This window comes from Pyrgilauda ruficollis, unplaced genomic scaffold, assembly GCF_017590135.1.
Source record: "Pyrgilauda ruficollis isolate IOZ18807 unplaced genomic scaffold, ASM1759013v1 scaffold10, whole genome shotgun sequence".
NCBI lineage: Eukaryota > Metazoa > Chordata > Aves > Passeriformes > Passeridae > Pyrgilauda > Pyrgilauda ruficollis.
Genome location: NW_024508101.1, coordinates 8,980,224 through 9,001,386, shown reverse-complemented (window position 1 = coordinate 9,001,386; position 21,163 = coordinate 8,980,224). Strand labels below are relative to the sequence as shown.

Sequence of the window (21,163 nt, the reverse complement as noted above, 5' to 3'; positions counted from 1 at the left end):
AAACGGTCATGCAGTGCATCAGGACAGACCCTGCAGTCACTGTGCCAGGTGGGCACCAGAGGCAATGGAGCAGCAACATGAAGGTGTCATCTGGATGCTCTTTCATGAATAATTTCCAACTTTTCCCATGCTGTGATGCCCCCAGGACATGGCACAGCCTGCCCCACCAGTGTGTTGGATGCTGCTGCACTCTGATGGGATTCAGTCTCCTGTCTCTACAGCCTTGCAGCCCACCTGAGGCTCAAGCTGGCTGTCTTCTCTGAAAGGGCAGGCATCTGTACTTGATATTTACCCAGACTTGTGAGATCTTTCTAATGTACCAATGAAGGATCAAATCCCTCGCCTGCTTTTGGCTTTGGGTGTGAGACTTTGTGTGGAGCCAAGAGCAGCAAGGCTCAGGTGAGCCCATAGCACTGGGTAATTCAAGTGTCACCTCCCTTGATCTCAGTGCACCCCTAAACACCACCCACAGACACTACCAGTATGGAGCTTACATTCCCTTCCTGGTTGCCAGTAAGGATTGCAGTGCTCCTGCCTGCAGAAGCTGGACACAGTTGGAGCCAGCTCTCTCCCACACCAGCCATGGTTCATCCTTTGAGATGGGCCTGTGGTGCTGAATAGGGCCCATGAGCCCTGACATTAAGCATCTCTTATTTTTTCTCAGCATCCTGGCAGCCCTCAACATTCCCTGCCTCTCTCACACCCTGGGTACCTTCAAAAAAGTCCCTCCTCTGCTGCTGCCTTCATCCCCCCATAGCCTCTTCCCCCACAGGAGGCCAAGCAGGAAGAAGGCTGTGCTAAGGCAGGACAGCCACTGCTTAGCTCCCCCTCTCCAAACAGGGACTGGATCTCTACATCACATTGCTCCGCTCACCCTGGAGGTGGGGAGAACAAGAGCTACCCTTGCTCCACCATATGGAGTCACTGAACTCTGCCTTGGGAGGGGTTTTCCTGACAGGCTGCAGCACACGTCTGCCTGGAGTAGGATAACCAGAGACGACATGACTCCAGTAGGATAAAATTCCACGTTTCATTTATTTGAGGTGCTACATCACCTCCCAGGCACTGAGCTACAGGGCACCTCTGTGCTACATGAGACATCGACTGGGTCTACGACGACACAGCACTCACTGCTACACACACGGCACAGATACGCCGTGGCACAGATGGGGCCGGACAGGGCAGTGAGGCCAGCGGCAGTCCTGCCACCGCTGCTCCCTCCACGCTGCTGCCAATGGCCATCCCACCAGGCAGGAGTTTGCCCTGGGCTTCACTGCCACAACGCTGCAGGAGCTGGGAGTTCACAAAACCACAGCTGCTCTGGTGCCTGGCATCATGGGACAGAGGCTTCCTGGAGCCAGGTCACCCTGGGTGAACACATGGGTGCTCACACACCCTGTCCCCGTCTTCAGGCACTTGGTGCTTGGCCAGGGCTGGTCCCTGGGGTCCCACTCAGGGCACATCACGCAGGCACAGAGCCTCAACAGCGCCACTGGGACCTTGTGCCACACCACCGATGATGAAGAGCAGGCTGGGTGCTGGGCAGCTGGAGCAGGAGCAGCGGCCAGTGGGCATGGGGGGCAGCGGCTCCCACTTTTTCTGCGAGAGGCTGAACCCTTCCACTGAGTCCAGAGGGCAGGACTGGTTCCCTGTGGAAGACAGAACCACATCAGCCTCTGTGCATCTCCCCGCCTCTCACCCCAGGCTCTGCCTTTCCCCCTCCACATCCCTTTGATGCCTCAACAGGAGCCCTGAGCTGCATAGGCTTCGAGATCCCAGAGGCAATTAGTGGGGGCACCAGGGGATTAGCAGAGTCCCCACAGGGATGCTGCTGGCACTAATGCTACACCTGCTGGCTCTGCTCCCTCAACCACTCCTTACACTCCCCCCTCCCTGTGCCAGCACTCTGCAGGGATAAGGCATCTCCAGCTGCGGCAGGACTCAGGAGCAATGCCACACTGCAGGGATGCAGCCAGCATCATTCCCTATTCCCACAGCGATCTTGGGGGTCTGGCAGACCTCGCTGCAGGGCTGGGGGTGCTGTGGCTGGCACCAGGCTCCCCAGGCAGCCCTTCCTGCTGTATGCCCTCTGCTGAGTGACAGCACTAACCTTTCCCCAGCTCTCTTGGGAGAGGGATGCAGCACTGCAACCCTGCACAGCAAAGTTGAGCCACCATGGGTTGTGTGAGACCAGAACGCTGCATATGAGCTGGAAAAAGCCTGACTGGGGAGTGAAAGGGGCAAGGGGCACAGTGGGTCAGCCAGTGGGACAGGGCAGTAGGGTCCCCCAGCACTTGTGAGAGCATGGAGAGATGTTGCTGCAGACAATGTTGCAGTAAACCCCTGGTTTTGCACAGCCAACCTCCCTACTGCCATGCAGATCACTGATGTGCCCCAAAGAATGGGGATGGGAGCATGGCCACACGCCTACCCCCAGCATTACCGAGGCCACCCACAGCCACCACTCTTCCTCCCAGGCATCCAGCCACGAAGTCAGCTCTCTTCTCTTTCATACGGATGGTGCGGCTTGGCTTTCTCCACACACCTGGGTATGAGAGGGAGTGAGCATTGCCCGCTGGGGTTTCCCCTCTAAACCCCAAGGCCAGAACACCCACAGGTTAATCACTCCCTGGGACCAGCGAACACAGGATTCACCATGGGTACAAGGGGCTGATGTTCAGAGCCCAGATAATCCTGTCCCTCAGGCACAGACACCTCTTACCAACCCACAGAATCATCCCAGACCCACAGAAGATGCTCCCACCTCACCCAGAGACATGGAGCTCACCCTGTGCAGGATCAAACATCTCCACGGTGTTGACAAAATGGGGACGGGAATAGAAGTTGTGGGGCCCTGGCTGCTGCAGCCCACCCAGGCTGAAGACAACTCCATCAGCCATGGCACAGGCGGCGAAGGCGCGGCGGCTGGGCACGCTGGGGTAGCGTGTCCAGTTCCTCGTCTCCAGGTCAAAAGCCTCGAAGGCGGTGACAGGCAGCTTGCCTTGACGGCCTCCTATGCACAGAGGAGATGTAGCTGCCAGTGCCCCAAGCTGGCACTGTTGGTGTGCCCAGCAAGCAGGATGGGGTCTGCTGGCTGCAGTGCTGGGCACCATGGAGCCACCCTGGGGTGTACCAGGTCATTCTCTGGCCTGGGAACAGAGGAAGAAGAGGGTAGAGACACAGGGGATGCTTGGTTTGCCCCAGCAGCACCTACCCAGGACGAAGATCTTGTTTCCCTGCAGGAAGGCAGAGGCCCCATAACACGGTGTGGGCATGGAGGGTAGGGGCTGCCAGTGGTCCTTTGCCGGCTCATAGACACGGACCAATGCCTGGGGAGAGGTGTCCGCACCCATTCCTCCCAGTGCGTAGACAGCCCCATCTGGAAAAGAGGCAGCAAGTGAGGCAGGGGGATCTGTGGGCAGCACCGAAGGGCTGGAGTCCCCCCATGTCCTCCAGGGCAGGCAGCAGCGAGCAGCGGTACTGCCGAGCCCCACAGCCAGACACTGCTCCAGGGCAGCCGGGGCACAATGAGTACAGCCAGGCCTGAGCCTGGCAATGCCCTGACTGCACTGGGACCCTTCTTGCCCCCGTCCCCATCCCATCCATCAGGCACAGACAGGAGCACAGGGCCATCCTCACTAATTATTCTCGGCAGTATCATCTCCCTGGAGACACCATGGCAACACAGCCATACTGCCAAATCCTGCTTCTGCTTCTAGTGTGGCCGGCACCCCTGCCCCCTCCCACCACTGTCCTGACATCTTCTCTGCCCTGCCCACCACACTGCAGCCTGGTCCATGCCACAGCATCCCTGTCCAGGGAGCAGACATGGGCACCACATACAGGGACCAACCCTGGCTCCTGGCATGCTGCACTGTACCAAGACTCCAAGGATGCTCAGCAAACTTTGGGCAAGAGTCACAACATGTTCCTAACCCTCACCTCTCTGCACAGCTGAGATGCCCATGGAGGGCTGAGCCAATGCCGCCTTCTTCTCCCATTTGCCCTCATCCACGTGGTAGACCTCAACAGAGGCGAGGGGGCTCTGCGCCGCATCCACACCACCCACCACCAATATCTGCTTGCCCAGGGCGAGGACGGCAGCGCCAGCCCGCGGCGTGGGCAGTGGTGGGAGCGTGGCCCAGCGCTGGGCTTGGAGGTCGAGCAGCTCAGCAGTTCCCAGGGCTCGCCCGCCGCCCCCGCAGCCGCCCAGCACGAAGAGCTGCCCGTCGCGGTGCGCGGCGCTGCAGTACACGCGCCGCGTGGGCATGGCGGGGAAGGTGGCCCACGCGAAGGCGCCGGCGCCCGCCGCCATGGGCCGGCTCAGCCGCCTCGGGGGTCCCCGGGCTCTGGCCCTGCCGTGCCGCCCATCCGGCCCGGCTAGCCACTGGTCCGGCCCACGGGCTTCTGCGGGGAGAGTATCCGAGTCAGAGCCCAGGCACCCATCGCTCCTCCAGCCCCAGCTAGCCAGCTCCCCTTGGCGGTGCGACAGCTCCTGCTTCGCGGGGCTCCGCACTGCACCCCGGGCTGCCTGCCCACCCCCTCCGGGCTCCCGATTGCGCCCCACGGCTCCCTGTCCGCCCCCTCCGGGCTCCCACTCCCTGGGGCTCTCTGCCCGCACGTACCAGTGCTCTTGCTTCCCGAGGTTCCCGCACCCCGGGCTCCCACTACCCGGTGCTGCTGGTACACAGCGCGCACTGACTGGGACCCTCGCGTGCCCGGAGCTGTCTACCCGCATCCCCCGGGTCCGTACCCCGCAGAGGCTTCCCGTTCACAATCCGGACCCCGCCAGGTTCCTGCTCTCGGCGCACCGTCCTCAGCCCCGGTGCTGCACGCACTCCAGCCCGCAACCCCCGGCGCTCCGGCGCGCTGCCCCGCAGCCCGCACCCACAGGGCTCCCGCCCACAGCTCGCTGACACCGGCGTCCCCCGGGCTCCCGCTGCAACACTCGCGCCCCCGGCGCTCCCCGGATGCCCGCCCGCAATCCCGGACGGCCGCTCCGCCGTGCCCGAACTGCCCGCTCCGCTCCGCGCCGCCCCGCCGCTGGGAGAGGGAAAGGGGCAGGAACCAGGACCGGGACCAGGGCCGCACTCACCTCTCCGCCCGCTCCGCCGCTCTCCCCGCCGCTCCGCGCCTCTGCCCGCCCCGGGCCCGCCCGCTGCCGGTGGGGGCGGCGCCGCGTCCGCCCCGGCCCCCCTGCCGTGCCCCGCTCCCCTCCGCCCGGCCCTCCCGATGCCATCGGCCCGCCGTGCCCCTGCCGCGTTCACCTGGCCGGGAAGGAACCATCGCAGGGAGAGGGGCTGGAGAGACCCTGGCTGTGACCTCCCTTGCTGTATGCTGCCGGTGCCAGAGCCACACAGTGCAGGGCTCAAGGAGTCGGGAACCCACCGTCCTACACTAGAGACAACTCCTATCCTGTCACCACTGCAGGGACAGAACATGAGCTCAGCCCTGCTCTGAGTGTGACCTTGCTGGGGTCTCTCAGCAGCATCAGGAAAGGTGCACATGGGTCTCAAACCCTCCACCAACACTTTTGTCCCCACTTGGCTGAGCCAGGCAAATGAACACGCTGGGAAAGGCGCTTCCCACCCACCAGCACAGGCAGAGCCAAGGGCAGACAGGAAACTCACACAGAAATGAGCTAAAAAGGTTTGCTTTAAAAACAGACAGAAGTGACAAGGCATCCACCAAGAACACCACACCACAAATGCCACCTGGGGATGCTGCTGATAACACTGTATTCATCCTGGCACCTGCTCTGCACCAGCCATCAGTGCAGGAACAGAAAGTGAGGTGCGAACACTGCGAGGCTGCCTGCATCACAGTATGGTGGAAGGGACCTGCCTGGTGACTGCAGAGGGATGGTGAGCCCCAGTCCTCATGCAGAAATGGGCACCACGGGCAACACTGCCAAAGACTGGAAAACCATTTCCTCCAAGAATCCCATCACGCAAGCTCCCAGGATGCTTGTGTTCGCTCATGGAAGGTCCTGATAGGACTGAACACCCACATTGCACATTGGAGAGGTAACAGCTTGAAGCAGGAGCCTGCCTGGGACTTTGACTACTTGCAGCAGTCAAAGCAGGAAGCAGGTGGTGTCCCAGTCTGGAGCCACTCAGCCCCATGAGGTGGTTATCACTGTCCATCCCACTGCTGGCTTGGGGTGTCCTTCTCCATGCAGGCCAGGTAGCGGTCGTAGTTCTCCTCGCACCTCCTCACACAGTGCATGAAATAGTCCTCATCAGCAATGGCCTCCAGCAAATTGGTTTGCACCAGACAAATGTTGTACAGCGCCGAGGTAGGCACGCTCTTGGGATTGCTGCTGCCCTGCTCCGAGAACACCTGCAGGGAGAGCAGAGCCTGGCAGCAATGCACACGCCCCGGGTGTGCTCTGCCCTCCCCTCAGCCAGGCACCTCCATGCTGGCTGTGTGTCAGGAGCAGAGGGCAGGGTGATCCTATCTCCACTGCAACAGCAGCTGAAATTTCTTGAGATTTCCCCCTCTCCCAGAAATTGCCTTTGACTCTGAACCAGCATGTCACACATGTGCCTGGTGCTCCCTTAAGGAAACAGGCCACACCATGCAGCTGGAAGAAAACAGCTCTGTGGAGCAGCTGACTCCAGGCAAACCTCTGCCAACAGCTCCGCCTTTAGCTGCCAAAGGATGGAACAGGGACTTCACCTTCTGATCTTCACCATGGCCTGCTTAAAGTCACCTGGCAATCTGTTTCACTCCTAGTGCTGCTCTGTCACCATCACTGAAATGGGGACAGCCCTGCAGAGCTGGTGATGCAAGGAGGGAGAATGCCTTTTCACCTACTGATCCTGGCTGCAGGACAGCAAGGTCCCAGCAGTGACAATGAGCCCTTCTGGGAAGATGCTTGGCTGCTGCCCAGACTCCCACGAGGTCTGCTGCTACCAAAAGTGGATCCTACCTGTGTGATCCAGCATGGGAGCAGCCCCAGGGCTGGCTGCATGGCTGCCATGAGATTAGCACAGCAGCCTGACTGACCAGACGTGCAGGCCACCAATGTCAAAGGAGAACTCCTTGATCAGACAAATAGCCTGATGCTGAAATGCAGCAAGTGGAGCTGTGTAAGCCACACTCCAGCTGCTGCAGCAGCCATTGCAAAGGCTCCCCTCAACCAGGCATGGCACAGACCAGAACCTGTTCCTGACAGGTCTGTCCAGGCAGTAACAATTCCTGCCACCAGCTACAAATGTGTAAGCTGAGAAAGCTTGTATGGAAGGGAACATCCAATGAGCATCCCATCCCTTTCCATTCCCAGGCTGCCTGCCAAACACTCCAGACAATTCACTGGCTGCCATGTTTCCCCCCTGCACCGTCTCCATATGGATGGAAACAGGCAGAGGTTGAGGATTGCCCATGGACCTGCAGCTCTTGTTTGAGCATTGACAGCTGTCCAACAGTCAGGCACAGCTCTGTCTGTGTAAACATTCTGTTTCCCAAGTGTGCTCCCCACAAACACTGTCCCTTCATTCAGACAGGTGACAAGGCTGGCAGCCCTGATATCATTGCTGCTGCCTCCAGGCGCGGGGCTGACTCAGAGGGGAGCAGAGGCAGCCAGTACCTGCTGTGCATTGCTGACGGCTGATCTCAGCCTCCCTGTGCATCGCTGGCACCAACACTGCTGGCACAGGATGCAGTGACAGCAGGGCTATGCCTTGATTCCCCTTTGCAGCCTCATGCAAAGGGGACAAAACATGTCTGACCTTGCCAGGGACATGCCTGGTGCAGGCTGCTGGTGCCAGAGGGGCCTTCAGCCACCTACCTGGGGGTGAACAATGGTGTCTCCATCGTCCAGCCGGATGTTGTCATCAATGAAGATGTGGTGAACGTCAGGATCATGGGGGTCTACCCACAGGGGCTTCCCACCCTGGGAAGAAAACTGATTTCTGGCCCACCTGAAACAGTAAGTGGAGAAGGAACAGTCAGGGCAGGGAGAGGGTGACAGCTCCCAGGTAATGGCAGACTGTACTGCAGGCAGGCCCAGGGCACCCTCTGAGCCAGGGCAGCAGGACGCAGAATGTCCTGTCCTGCTCCCCATACCCTCCTAGGAATAAGGCATGAGGAATTTTGCATCAAGGTGACAAATCAGGGAGTCTTTGGAGAAAAGCAGGAGGTACACCAGGGGATGGGGACCTCAGGAATGGTGTGAGAGTCCCATCAGGCTGCCCACAGGCAAAATGGGGAGTGCCTAAGTGCTAGGGACCCTAACAACTTAAAGGTTTCAAAACTAGGAGCTATCCCAGAAACTGAGAGAATCACAGGAAAGAAGATACTGCCCAAGCCACTTCCTCAGTGCCCTCTTTCTCACCAGTCAAAGTGGTCTTGGAAGCCTCCAATTCCCTCAAAGGAGCTGAAGTAGTTGTAAAGCTTTCTTCTGTCTTCCTGGGTGGCCAGACGCTCTGCTCCCCGTGTTAGCACCACCTCCTTCTTGCTGCAGCGTATCTGGCCAGGGGTAAGGTCCACAGGGAGCTGCAGGACCACAGAAAATGGGGAAGGAAAAGTTTGCAAAGCAGACAGGTTGTTTCACACACTGGCAGAGACACCAAGCAGCACGGTGGAGACTCCCCATCACTACAGTGTGGGAAGATGACAAGGGAAGGCATGGAATGCATCCAATCAAAAATCATCCCTCTCCCCAGGGATGGAAAGATATGACCTCCTAGATGGATACTGCTCCCATTTCAATCTCTGCTACCTGAAAACACTCCAAGGAATAAATAAGCATCTCCTAAAGCTCATTCCCAGCACTCCTGCCCAGTGTGCTGCCAGGGGGAGGAGAGTGCAGCTGTGATCAGCTCTGGGCCAGGGAGCCCTGCTTTGCTGCAGCAGCCCCTCCTCGGGAGAAGGCATGCTCTGTCCAACACAGGATACCCCAAGAGGAGACCATTCCACATAGGATCTGCACACACATGCCCCCCACAGCTAACAGCTTCATCCAGAGAACTCGATGCTTTTAAAAGCAGTCTGGCCAAGCAGTTGGAGAGCAGTCTGACGTGGGACCATCCGGCTGCCCTTCCCCACCACGACGGACCCTCAGGGCGCCACTCACCGCCACGTCCCGCAGGGCAGGGAACTGGGGGTGCTGCCCGCGCAGGGCGCTGCTGACGGCCTGCAGGGCGCGGGGCAGGTCGCTGCCGAAGGTCCTGAAGACAACAGCGAAGGCCCTGCCATCCCGGTGCAGCGTGTCCAGGAGGCGGAAGAAGGATGGCAGGATCAGGTGGTAGCGCTTGCCGGGCTCCCCCGGCACCGACAAGGCGTCGTGCGGCCGGCCCGGCCACTCCAGCAGCCGCAGGTGGCGGGCGTGGAGGTCACGGAAGCGCCGGCCCGGGCCGGCCTCGGTGAAGGCGGGGTCCCGGCCGTGGCGGCTGTAGTAGCTGAGGGCGCCGGGGCACGGGGGGCGCAGGGACGGGCGGTCGCTCACCCACTCCCACTCGCCTAGAAGAGAGGAACGCGCTCAGCCCCTGCACCGCCACACCGGGCCCCCGTACCCCCGTACCCGCGGCCCCGGCGCTCACCGGCAGCCCCGACGCGGCCCCAGGTGACGGTGCTGAGAAAGGTGTTGAGCGCCGCTCGTGGGGCCTGCCCCGTCACCGTGTCCGCCACCACCACCGTGTTGTTGAGGTCCACGTGCAGAACCAGGCGCCGCCGTCGCCCGGCCCCGCCGCTCATCGCCCCGACACCGACCCCGTTACCTGGTGACGGCGCCGCTTCCGCCCGCGCCGCTTCCGCCAGCGGCTCCCCCTGCCGGCCCGGGGACGGCCCTGGCCGCCGTTGCCGTGGTCACGGCGGGGGCGGGGAGGGGCGGGGGCGTGACCGAACGCGCCCCGTGACTGTGGGAGTGACCGGGCCCGCGGAGAGAGACAGGAAGCGGAAGCGGGGGCGCTTCCGGTGCCCCGCGGGCGGCCATGTTGGAGCGGCGGGTGCGGCGCAGCGGCGAGCACGGGTCTGGCGGCAGCCGGTAGGTTGGGGCCGGCGGGCCCGGGCCCCACGCCGGCTCCCGGGCGAGGGCGCTGCCGAGCCGCCCGCTGGGGCGGCCTCAGGGCGCTGGAGGCGGAGCCGCGGCGCTGAGGGCCCCGCCCCCCGCCCCCCCCGGTCCCGGGAGCCGGTGCGGGCCGAGCGCGGATGCCGCACCCCCTGTCTGCACCAATCACCTCCCGTAGCCCTGCAGGGAGGGGCCGGCCCAGGCGGCCTGCCCGCCCCGGGGCCCATCCGGCGGCGGGTCGAGCCTGGGGGAGGGCGCAGCGGGAGCGAGGGACGGGCCCTCGGGAAGGGGCATCGCCTGCGCCGAGGGGCGGGCCGAAAGGAGAGGCTGAGCGAGGACCTGGCGGCCCCGTCGAGCCCTCCTTGGGACCGCGCACCGGCCTGCCGCTCTACAGGCTGCCCCAGCCCCGCGTCTCGGCCCTGCCGGCAGCCGCTTCCCCCACGGTGCACCGGGAGAGCCCTTTCCGTGCTCGGACAGCCGGGCCTCTAAACCGGTGCTAGCATCGACCTGCCGGTGCTGTGCTTGCACCGTGCAGGGAGTGCTGTGCTCCCGCAGCCCCCGGCCCCACAGCAGTGTGTCACGGGAGGGAACCTGCTGTCGGGAGGACAGGCTGTCCAGGGGTGTGTCTGCTCGTGGCCGGCTTTCCTCCAGTACAGCTGGCACTGCACCAAACAGGACCAAGGAGCTGGATGTTGGAAAGTCCTGTTCCCATGAAATGTCACAGCCAGAACACCCCTTCAGATGCTCCTGGGCTTGCTGCAGCCTGAAGAGGATCCATTTTGCAGCTTGTTGAGCATATGTCGTTACTTGTGCTTCTTTGTTAGTCTCTGCCTCACCACATCAGAATTAACATTACACTCTCTGTGGCTTCCCTGTGCCTGGCACTGCTTGGTCACTTTGGAGGTGGTGACTCTCACTGCTGGATGGGGCTCTGTGGGATCACGTCCCTGCCTGCCGCCCCTCCTTCGTGGGAGATCCCCCGCCTGCCTCTGAACTACTGCATTATCCTCCTCCAAATCCCTCTTTGGCCATGACGTCTGCAGAGCACTTGACTGAGATTAGTCTGTCATGTGGAGGTTCTTACTCCCCCACTGACCTGTGCTTTCCCTTCTGTGGCTGCTCTTGCCTTGTGTCTCTTCCCTGCTCGTGCAGCTGGCGGCAGCACGGGCTCTGCTCCTGTGCTGTGGTGAGACCAGACTTCTGGGGGCAACATGGGACGAATGGTTCCTTGTTCTGGCTGCTCAGGCACTAACTTCTCTGTCACAGCTTTCTTGCCTACCCTCTCCAAAACTGTCTCTGACATCTCCTGCATTTCCCTGATCAGGGTTTTTAACTGAATCTTCATTATTATTTTGTGAGGTATCAATAAAGCTAAAGATTTTTTGCCTTGTCGGTCTAGCATCCAGCTGTGGAGCTGTGAGGCCACCAGGATCAGAGTTCTCTTGAAGCACTGCCCTTCCAAGTCCTGCCTGGACTGCCCTTTAGTGCCTATTTTTTATTGAAAACAATAATTGATGCTTTTATGCCAGGCAGGCAGCTGCACAGTGCCCTGAGTGTGATCCCAGTGTTGTCCCTCAGGCCTTTGTACACTTGGCCCTGGTGATGTGTGTTTCCTTCATACCGCCCTGCTTGAATTTCCTGCTTCCTCCTCACTTGGCAGCAAGTGTCCTTGGATCAACACCAGTTTGCTGTGACAGCAAGTTGTGGACCGTTGTTCAAACAAGAGAACAGCAAGGAGCAGTGCTGCCTTGCCACAGCATTCAGCATCAATAAAGCACAACTGGAACAGCCTCCAGCCCTGCTGCCAGCTCTCCAGGAGGAAACTGCAGCTTTGGCAAGGGACTCAGAATCAATTTTTGAGCAGCATCAGTTAAGAAGCTGAGAAATTAAAGGTGGTGCTGGGATGCCGTTGAAGTTAGGCATTTCTCAGTATTGAGATGGCTCAATGGTGCTGGTTGAGGTGTGTACGCAGGGAAAGGGTTCAATGAGGAAATGAGATCTGGTTATCCAAAGCCGGGGTGGGTCAAACTCAAACTGGAAAGGAGCTGCTGATTTTGCTGAGTTAATCATTGGAGTCCTTCATCATGGGGTGAATTGGATGGGATTTCCTGAAATCTTTGTTTAGGTTGGAGGATATTTTTGTGAGAGATGTTTTAGTTTTGTTTCAGAGATAGATGAGTGAGAGGTTTTTCTTGGTGATGCTTCTATGTTGGGTTGAGCCCAGAATCTGACCCAGTGTTTGTGACCAGCCACGCCTGGGCTTAATGGTTCCGCATATTAAAAATCTTGGATAATTTCAGTTGCTTTAAGCTAACTGTCTTCTTTCTCCTTTTGAGACCTGGGCTTAATGGTTCCAGGTCGCATATTAAAAACTGGATAATTTCAGTTGCTTTAAGCTAACTGTCTTCTTTCTCCTTTTGAGGTGTCAAAGGTTGTTTTTCCAGTAATTTGGACCTTTTTGAAGCACCTGCTTGCCTAATGCCATGAATATTGCAGTGAACAATGAGGAAGAAAAAGCTGTCCATTCCTGGTCAAGAATTTCCTCTGCAGGACAGAAAGTGCTGGAGGAAGCCCTCCGAGTCTTCAACCCAATGTCCAAGGATCTTTCGGACACAGAGACCCAGCTGGTGGCCTTCATCCAAGGCCTGAAGGAGGAGGGCTACCAGCCCACGATTCTGAGGAGTAAGGATGTGTACGGGTACAGCTCGTGCACGGCAGTCACACCGAGTCAGACGGAAACAAACACACAGCGCAACTGCGCCAGCACCACTCAGCCCACTCAGAGTCCAGCCAGGAACTCAGTGGCAAAAGTGGCCCCTTTGCCCACCAGCACTCCAGTGAGCTCTTTGAAAGTCTCCAGTCAGCCAGTCTCCAAAGGGGATTCCAGAAATCTCCTCTTGAGCTCCTTGAAGCAGACAGGATCTGGCACATCCAAGGCAGCAACAGTGGGCTTCCCTACAAGCATGTATCCTGATGTGTATCCAGCTATGAGACTGTCAGTGGTTCTGGAAGCCCTGGTGCCACTGAAAACTGCAACATCCTGTTTGGAGTCCAAGTGCACACAGGGGCGTCTTGGGATCTCTCCTTCGGACCTTAAACTCCTCAAGACTTCAAGTTCACCAAGGCAGTTTTCTTCAGGCAAGACCACTAAAATAACCAAAGGCAAGGGGTACAAGCGTTTGGTTAAGAAAGCACCCAATTCTGCCAGCCGTGCTTTAAAGCTTCTGAGGGGACCAAAGGGTGGAGTGCTGCAGGAGAGCAACGCCTGCAAAGCCTCCGGAGTTCTCAATGGGAGAGTCGCAGGCAGCTCGTCCCAGGACTGCACCACAGCACCACAGCCCAAGACCTTGAAAATCAAAGATAAGGAAGTTCTGGTGGGAAAAACAGAGTGGAAGGACAGCAGCACTTGCCAGGAAGGCACTGGGCAGAAGAAGAGAAGAGCTACAGAGGCAAAAGAAGCACCACAGAGGAAAAAAGCAAATACCATTCCTGTCCGAAAGAAAACTCGACAGGCTCAGAGTGCTTTGAACCTGCTGAAATTCCGGACCATCAAGGTGGGGAACTCTTCCTCTGATGATGAAGTGAGGAGGAGAGCACAGAAGATTCTTAGGGTCAACCTGTCCCCTGTGATCCAAATTCAGCCCTTGTCCCATTCTCATAGTGTCCTCTGAATTTCTTCACTTTGTCACTTTTTTTTTGTAAGTAAGTAAATACAAGTCTGGCACCAGAGCGCAGAGAGGCTTAGGAGTGACTCTGTGTCTCTGGTGCCAGTATGCCCACTAACCTGCAGACAGAGCAGCCCACTCTCATGCTGTTCCTGCCTGTCTGCTACTGCTGTGCAGAGCTGACTGCAGAAATCCAAACCTCTGTTCAGGAGTGTGGGACGGTGACTCCGGCCAGCATTGAGCTGAGCGGGCTGGAGAGCTCACTTCTCACCACGCTCCCCTGAACATGGCAGGCTGTGCTCTTGTGCAGGGGAGAACACAGGACTTTCTCATGACATTGATGCACTGTGATATTGCTCTTTTTCAAGCTGTACATTTACTGGTTTTATTTTGATCAAATTTTATAACTTTATTATCTATATATCTATATATCCATATATGTGCATATGGCCCAGGAACTGTGGGAAGATGCACTTCCTCCATCCTTTTGGGATTGGGTTTGATAGCTTTTGTTCCTCTTTCCCTTCAGCTAGCCTTTTGTTGAAAGGTGCCAGAATTGCTTTGTGGTTCAGTGTTGTGACAGTCTGTCCTGGGCTCCCTTGATCAGCTCGGAGGCAGCAGCGGTGTAGCCACTTGTTTGTCTCCAGAATGCCAAACAATTTGGAGAATTACCAGCTGGTAGTTTTAATCCCGTTTTTGGTATAACCTCTGCATAACAGTGGGGGAGTGTCACAGGGCTGCAAGTATGTCTGACATCTTTAGGCACCTCCTCTGTGGGTAGCAGAAGTTTTGAACACGTGGTAGGGATTTGCCTCCGAAGAGGATTCCTCCTCAGCACCCAGCATCACTCTGCTCTCCTATACCCCAGGTGCAGCTATGGATTATGAACTGTGACTGTTAGAGCCAAAGGGCTTGAACTGTTAGCATGAACTGTGTAGTGTCCTGCCCCCCATGTAACTGCTTCGCTGTTGCTGGGTGTTCCAGGAGCAGATTCCAGGTGCCGGTAGAGAAGACTGTTGGTTTTGGCTGGAGTTAAGCCACGACAGAGATGCATGCTGTGTTTGAATGCATTAGCTACATCCTGCCAGTCCCAGAGCTCAGTGGGATACCTGAGCCTGAGTTAAAGCAGAAAAGGGAAAAATTTGGGAGGACATACACCAACACTAAAACATGGAACGTTGCTTTCTGGTTTATGGGGATGAAGCAGTAGGAGGGGAGATGGGCATCATGTGGTGGGTGGCAGCCTTGCTGTGCTATCAGGGATGTTGTGAGAAGGTGTGTAGCAGGTGTGAGAGCTCCGTGTGGAAGGAGTGCAGGCTCTGCCATCCCTAGGAGGCACTGCAGAACCGCTGCAGACAGCTGCTGTCACCTCCCTGCACCGGGGACACGCTGTTGGATTGGAACACTGCTCTGTGCTCTCTGCACTCCACAGGGAGGGATCTACTAATCCCAGGAGAAACACCTCGTTGGAACAGTTAGAGCTGCTGCTGTCACCTAGAAGGGACAACCTGGTGTCCTGGGGAAAGGAAGAGGCACTGGGCTGGGTATGGGCCTGGCTCTGTATATCCCTATATGCTCAGATCTCTACAGCAGTAGTGTAATCCACTCATTCTCTCACCAGCTCAAAATACCAGTTGTCTGACCTAGTAATCTCTGTGGGCATTGGCTGAAGGGATGAGCTCCCCAGGGAAGTCCCAGATCCTTGTATTTGAGCCCTGCCCCCAAAGCACCTGGTTGGATTTCAGTGGTTTATAAAAGGGGTCAGTGTCTGATCCCCAGCACAGAAAGGAAGACTGTGGTATGGAGAGAAGAGAGGAGGTTCTTGATGGGGTGAGAAGGCAGGGAAGTTGAGTGTTCTGAGATGCATCTGGGTTCTCCTCTCACCCACACAGAGCAGGGTGGAGGTTCATTTTCACTAAGCAGCCTGGTCTAGTGTAGTGTCCCTGCCCATGGCAGGTTGGTTGGAACAAGATGATCTTTAAGATCCCTTCCTATCCAAACTCTTCTGTGATTTTATGATTCAGGGAATGTTTGCAAGCCCTGAACCCCACACTTGGGTTCTGAGCTCCTGTAAGAGATCATAACTTGCAGTGTTTGAGACTGACCTGTGAATGCCGCTGGTTGGCTGCCAAGGAGGAGGAAATATTTTCTTCTGCTTCTGTGTTTTAAAATGCTCTGGCAGAGTGTTCCCTGTCCTGACCTGGTGCTGGATGAACAGGGGCTCTCCATCACTGTCAACTGGCCAAAAATTGCTTTGTTCCTTTTGTTCCCGCTCCTTCAGACCTTTCTCATTCCCACGCTCTCAAATGCCAGGTCTTGAAGTCCTGCACTGGTGTTTCTCTTTTGGGCTGTTTCCCGAGGAGGGCTCTGAACTCCTGCCTGCGGTATTGCTGTCAGGCTGCTCAGCAGCTTCCCCCGTTCCCAGACCCTTATAAGGGCACTGAGAGCTGTCTTTGGAGTCTCCTTATGCAGCACAGGCATCCCAGCTGAGCACTTGGCCTCCGCTGGGAAAAACAGCGTGCATCAACAAGGCTGAATCCAGGTCGAAGCCGCTTTTCCTCCAGCCTGAGTGGGAAGCTGAGCACCTGAGGCCAACTTACCAGGCCACATCCCTCCTCATCACTGTGTGTCTTCTCTCAGCTGTACTGCTGCCTGCCTCTTCACTTTTTTCTATCACCTCCTGTCTTTCACAGCTTGGGTCTCTGCCAGTCAAGGACTTGTTGTTTAACACATCCAGCTCAGCATCCAGCCTTAGTGCTGCCGTGCCTTTCCCAGCACTGAGCCGAATTCTGCGCGTGCTTGGTGATGACAGTTTGCCCTGTGTCTTTCCCAGGCCACCAGCAAAAGGTGTTCTGCTCCACAGGGAGAGACAAGCTTTGGAAATGCCTCTGTGTCACTGAGACTGCTGCCAGGGAAGTGAGCACTCCATAGCTGTGTGCTCAGGGACTTGCTCATCACCAGTCCCCTCTCTGTCAGCTCTCCTGCGCATCTCTAACAGACCACAGGGCTCTGAGCGACAGGGCAGTGCTGGACCACCATTCTCTGCCCTCCTGTTGTCTCTTCTTCCTCTTGCAGGTGCTTCAGGAACTTGACTCTAAGGGTTGCAGGTTGTTATAGAGAGGCTTTACAGCCTCTGTGCTGGGGCCAGCAGCTGCTGCCCACGAGCCATTGCTGGCAGACGGGGTGCCTCAGTCTGCCATGGGCTGGCTCCCCCGTCCTTCGGCTTGTGCCCAGGTATGGATGCTCCTGGTGTCCTGAGCATGTAACACTGATGTGCATGAGGCTGCAGAGGGGCTCTGTGTGGATGTTGCTCTCTGCTGTTAAGGGTAGATGAAGGGTTTGATCAAACCAGAGCTGCCTAAGACCTGATCTAACTAGAGGTCTCCCCCACCGGTCCCTTCCATCCTGGGTTATTCTGTGGCAGCTGAGTAACATTTCCAGGGATCCGTGCAACAGTAACTGGCAGGCACATAGAAATGCATTGCCCAGAGCGCTGTGGTCTCTGCTGAGCATGTGGTATGCACCTTGTTCAGACCTGTTTCTGTATTAGTCACTTTGAATTCATCCAAGTGCCTAACCTGGCCTGTGTTGTTCTGGGCAATGTGACAGCTGGGAGCTTTGGAGGCTCTCTTAGGAATGCTTTTAATGCATGGATTTGTGCCACTGTCACTTCTAGAAATGATTCGGCTAGTGGTCAAAGGGCTGTTCTTCCAACTGATTTTTTGGAAATAATTTCTCCTTTTATTCAGCTGCCAAGAAGCAGTTTATGCTTCCCTTCCACCAGACAAGGTCCTTGAGCTTCCTGCATGCTTCAGATGTCCGTCAGCAAGGTCCATGGGGAGAGCAGCTTGTCCAGCAGGCAGCTGAAGGGGAAGCTGACATCAGATACCAGTTGAAATCACAATGTTAATTGGTAGAAATGTTCTGAAGCTCATGTCCACTGTGATCAGATTTCACCATCTGCCACTGCTTATGGTTGTAGAAGTTTCTCCTCAGCCTCTTCCCTGCAAGCCATGTAGCATGTTGCTGCTGCTGCTTCTAAAATATTTGCATCCCCTATGAGCCAGATGCTGTAGCAATCCTTATACAGAATTTCTTAAGCACTTTTTTTTGCAAAATAAGAAGGGATTATTTTGTTACTCTTGCTTGGCAGCCCAGGAGTGGTATTTCAGTGTGTGGAGGAGGTGTGCTCCCTGGAGTGCTCACCTCACTGGGCAGCTCACAGACCAGTTCACACTAACAGGGCTGGGGTTAGTGGGCTGAGATCCCTCTCACTGCCTGGTGCTTCCTTTCATGGAGTTCAGCCAGTTGCCAGCTACGAACATGCCAGGGGAATCGGCGGCAGAACAGCACAGATGGGTGGTGCTGCACGTGTGGCTCCAGCATCCTGCTCCACAGCTGCCCATGGTTTGCAGCCTGTCCTCCAGGCCCCCTGATACACCAGGAGCATTTCTCCACCCCAGCTCCAGCTGTGGCAAGAGGGCCTGGGAGGCTCTGGGTTTTGGAATTGAGCACAGAGTTTGTGCCCTTTTAATTGTGACTTGTGCTGTGTTCATGGCCAGAACTTGCCAGCATGTGGGGGGTTCAGCCAGCCCAGCAGTTCTTCCCCTTTGGATCCAAGTTCCCTGCCCAGTCTAGAAGCTGGGCCTTTGGCCATGGCTCAAGGGATCCCTGGGTATGGAGAGCAGGTTTGTCTCTCAGCTCCAGCTGGGCAGTGTGACTTGAGCTGGGCAGCTTCCCAGGCAGGAAGGCAGGTTTTGGTGGGAGGATCCTTTTTTTGGCCATGGTTAGCAGGGTTGGTGCTGAGCTGACCAGCTGGTCAGCCAGGCTGGTTGGTTTGTGTGGAAGTGACAGTTTATTTTTTAGTCTTCAAAAGGGCACTGGCCTCTTTGCTCCTGTGTTCAGATGGGGATGGCCTTGCAGGAGCTGAGGTGGCCCACGGACAGGACAGCAGTTTTGGGATAGCTGGCACCTTCCTGACAATGCTGCAGCCCTCAGCTTTGCCAGCTGGGTGGGCTGGCACAACCTGTGGAGAGCACAGCAGGGCAGGATGCTCCTGAGCCCTCACATTCTGGACTCTGCTAGAGAGCAGCATGCTTGGGTTTCCCTGTCCTTGCAGCCTGTTCTGCCTGGAGCTGAGTGCTGTAAGGAAGGTGCTGGGTACCTCAGAGGAATCTTGTCCTGAAGACATTAGAGGCCAGCCTTTGTCACCAGTCATCCCTGAGTGTGGAATAGAGCTTGTCTATAGTTGTGACACTGCTGGAACTTGCAGGTTGGCCAGCAGCTGCCTCCAAAGCCATGTGCTGAGGCCAGACCGCTCCCTTAGGAGCGCTAAGGAAGGCTGGTGGAAAAGCGAGAAGCTGGGAGTAGGGAAAGCTAAAGATGCCAGCAGCACCTGGACAGCCAGCAGCCTGCTGCTTCTGTGTCTGCTGCAGGAGATGTGCAAACAGAGGAGCCAAGGCTGTGGCTTTCCACATCCACTGTCTTTCCTCCATCCCTGCCCAGCCACAGAGATTCCCGTACCCTGCCTGGTAGCAGTTCATGGACACTGGTGCTGCAGGTGAGCGGGAGTCCTTTTGGAGCAGGCACCCCTCCAACCCTTCATTCCCATCCTTCATTGGTCTCACAATCTGGCACTGCTCATGTGGCCTCCGAAATACCTTCCCCAGGAAGTCCCTTAAAGGCCTTATTATCGTCTGGGACTCTGTCCTTATTGTCTTAATTAGCCCTTTCCATTCCTGTGTTCCTGTGGCTACAGGCAGCCCCTGTGAGTATCTGGTGATGCCCACAGACACAGGCACATGGTGCTGTTTTAAAAGAGGAGGTGCTGCAAAGCCACCCCCAGAAATACCTCCCCTCCTGCCCTTGCTCTGCCGCACTGCCCAGGCTGGGGTCGGGACAAAACGAGATTCAGTGTTTGTTCATGGTGGGGAAGGCACCTTATGATGGCCTCTCTCCTCCTGGGTCCTGGTGCAGCACTCCTGAGCTGAGGAGGAGCATTTCCTGAGCAGAGGCACAGCAGCTGCTCTGAGTGACACAGGGGCTCTGGGTGGGCACTGCCCGCCTGCTTGTGCCACTCTCTGCCAACCAGCATCTCCATGAGAGGCATCTCTACACCACAGCACGACCGACCTGCTCCAGCTGAGACCAGCACCACGGGCTCCTCTGTGGCATTCCTTGGTGTTTGGGCATCCCGAGCAACGGCTGGGGAGCAGCAACTGCAACCCGCAGGAGGGCGAGTAACAAACTTTGTATCATGATTTTACAAATGACCATCTTGTTCTTGAGTGAACTTTTTACCGTTTCATTTGTTTGTGTAGAATGTTTCTGAAGTTCTAATAATATTTAATGTTAATATGAAGCTGGGCTGTTCCACATTCAATGTTGTATATTTTGGAATGGCATTGCTTAGTGAAAAGACAGCGTTAGTATTATTCCACTCTTTGGAAGGGAATGGGACAAAAACCAGACTGTCTTTTTTCTTAAATGAAGTGAACTTTTTGTCATGAAGTCCTAGCAGGTGTCCAGCCCTTCAGTAAAATGGTGCTCAGAACCACCCAATGTGTCCAGCTTTTCTTTGGGCTATGACAGCCTGCTCCTCCCTGGGCTCCTGCTCCCAGCCCTGTGTCAGCTCCATGGAATGGTGTCTCCCGTGTGCCCAGCTGCTGCATGGGGCACACTCAGCTGCAGACCACACCCCCAGCTCTTCTCCCCAGTTCTCCAGGGAAGTTTGGCATTACTAAAACTCCATTAAGGATTGCCTGGTTTGGGGAGGGAAATACCCCGGATGTATGTCACTGGTGCCAAACTGGGATAAATCCGCATTCCTGGTTAATTCCTAGAAACATGCAGGGTGGCACTGTGCTGGCAGGTGCTCTGCCAGCCTCAGCCTGCCTGCCCACCCTCTGGCTTCTCTCTGAATCTGCCCACTCTGCAGCCAGGACCCTCTGCCCAGCTAATTCAACAGAAGCGCCATTGTTCCATGGTTTGCGATCTGGATCCAGTTTGTGCTGCAGGGCCGTCAGTGCACTGACCCAGCACTAATGCTGGTGGGACTGTGTCCCTGGGCAGACAGCAGCTCCAGTGCCGTGCTGGAGCTCGTTCCTCAAGAAGGGAAGTGGTTAAGTAATTCTCTGCTCATTAAGGATGTTCGGGAAAGTGTTGGCTGCCTGCTGTGTGCACGGAAGTCGGTCCAAGCAGGGCTGGCCAGGCGTGAGAGGCTGCCCCTGGAGCTCAGGGGCTCTGCCGAGGATGGGGCGGGGGGAGAGGGCCTCTGTGCTGCTGCAAGAGTGCCCTGATCTCTGCTGAAAGGTGCTGGGGGAGCGAGGCTGTGGACAGCCGAGGAAGCAGGGGGATGCTTGGCAGCGTTGAAACGCTGGTGATGGAGGGCAGAGCTGCTGGCAGATCCCCGCCAGTGGAGCTGCCCCCGGACAGGCCAATCTCCCCGGGCAGAGCCAGGCCAGCCCCACGTGTTCAGCTCTGGGGC

The 21,163-nt window shown here is 57.0% G+C and overlaps 3 protein-coding genes across 9 annotated transcripts; 1 reads left to right on the top strand and 2 right to left on the bottom strand.

Annotated features, from left to right (window-relative positions):
- Nucleotides 1–1,016: 1,016 nt before the first annotated feature.
- KLHDC8B (kelch domain containing 8B) lies at nt 1,017–5,144 on the bottom strand. 6 transcript variants are annotated; one of them, XM_041465915.1, is made up of 6 exons: nt 5,096–5,144; nt 3,943–4,407; nt 3,215–3,379; nt 2,789–3,013; nt 2,432–2,545; nt 1,017–1,649 (listed from the first exon to the last, which is right to left on the bottom strand). In XM_041465915.1, the coding sequence occupies exons 2-6, from the start codon at nt 4,313–4,315 to the stop codon at nt 1,453–1,455; spliced, it is 1,074 nt and encodes a 357-aa protein (XP_041321849.1). In that variant the 5' UTR covers nt 4,316–4,407; nt 5,096–5,144; the 3' UTR covers nt 1,017–1,452. The 6 variants fall into 6 exon arrangements, with proteins under 6 accessions (XP_041321849.1, XP_041321881.1, XP_041321865.1 ...); XM_041465947.1 differs by lacking the exon at nt 5,096–5,144 and adding an exon at nt 4,888–5,073; XM_041465931.1 differs by lacking the exon at nt 5,096–5,144 and adding an exon at nt 4,892–5,018.
- Nucleotides 5,145–5,637: 493 nt separating this feature from the next.
- Nucleotides 5,638–9,707, bottom strand: LOC121352758. The gene is made up of 5 exons (XM_041465960.1): nt 9,546–9,707; nt 9,080–9,465; nt 8,339–8,499; nt 7,793–7,925; nt 5,638–6,342 (listed from the first exon to the last, which is right to left on the bottom strand). The coding sequence occupies exons 1-5, from the start codon at nt 9,697–9,699 to the stop codon at nt 6,136–6,138; spliced, it is 1,041 nt and encodes a 346-aa protein (XP_041321894.1). The 5' UTR covers nt 9,700–9,707; the 3' UTR covers nt 5,638–6,135.
- A 154-nt stretch (nt 9,708–9,861) lies between these two features.
- On the top strand, nt 9,862–20,233 carry CCDC71 (coiled-coil domain containing 71). 2 transcript variants are annotated; one of them, XM_041465893.1, is made up of 2 exons: nt 9,862–9,988; nt 12,435–20,233. In XM_041465893.1, the coding sequence occupies exon 2, from the start codon at nt 12,496–12,498 to the stop codon at nt 13,681–13,683; it is 1,188 nt and encodes a 395-aa protein (XP_041321827.1). In that variant the 5' UTR covers nt 9,862–9,988; nt 12,435–12,495; the 3' UTR covers nt 13,684–20,233. The 2 variants fall into 2 exon arrangements, with proteins under 2 accessions (XP_041321827.1, XP_041321836.1); XM_041465902.1 differs by lacking the exon at nt 9,862–9,988 and adding an exon at nt 12,209–12,340 and having other exon boundaries at nt 12,427–20,233.
- The last annotated feature ends 930 nt before the right edge of the window (nt 20,234–21,163 follow it).

Coding starts and splice junctions, on each gene's coding strand:
- KLHDC8B (XM_041465915.1), bottom strand. CDS start 4,315: ATGGCGGCGGGCGCCGGCGCCTTCGCGTGGGCCACCTTCCCCGCCATG. Junction 3,014..3,214: donor AAACAAGATCTTCGTCCTGG/GTAGGTGCTGCT, acceptor CTCTGTGCATAG/GAGGCCGTCAAGGCAAGCTG. Junction 1,650..2,431: donor TGGCCTCGGTAATGCTGGGG/GTAGGCGTGTGG, acceptor TGTCTTCCACAG/GGAACCAGTCCTGCCCTCTG.
- LOC121352758 (XM_041465960.1), bottom strand. CDS start 9,699: ATGAGCGGCGGGGCCGGGCGACGGCGGCGCCTGGTTCTGCACGTGGAC. Junction 9,466..9,545: donor GGGCCGCGTCGGGGCTGCCG/GTGAGCGCCGGG, acceptor CCTCTCTTCTAG/GCGAGTGGGAGTGGGTGAGC. Junction 8,500..9,079: donor CTGCCCTGCGGGACGTGGCG/GTGAGTGGCGCC, acceptor GTGGTCCTGCAG/CTCCCTGTGGACCTTACCCC.
- CCDC71 (XM_041465893.1), top strand. CDS start 12,496: ATGAATATTGCAGTGAACAATGAGGAAGAAAAAGCTGTCCATTCCTGG.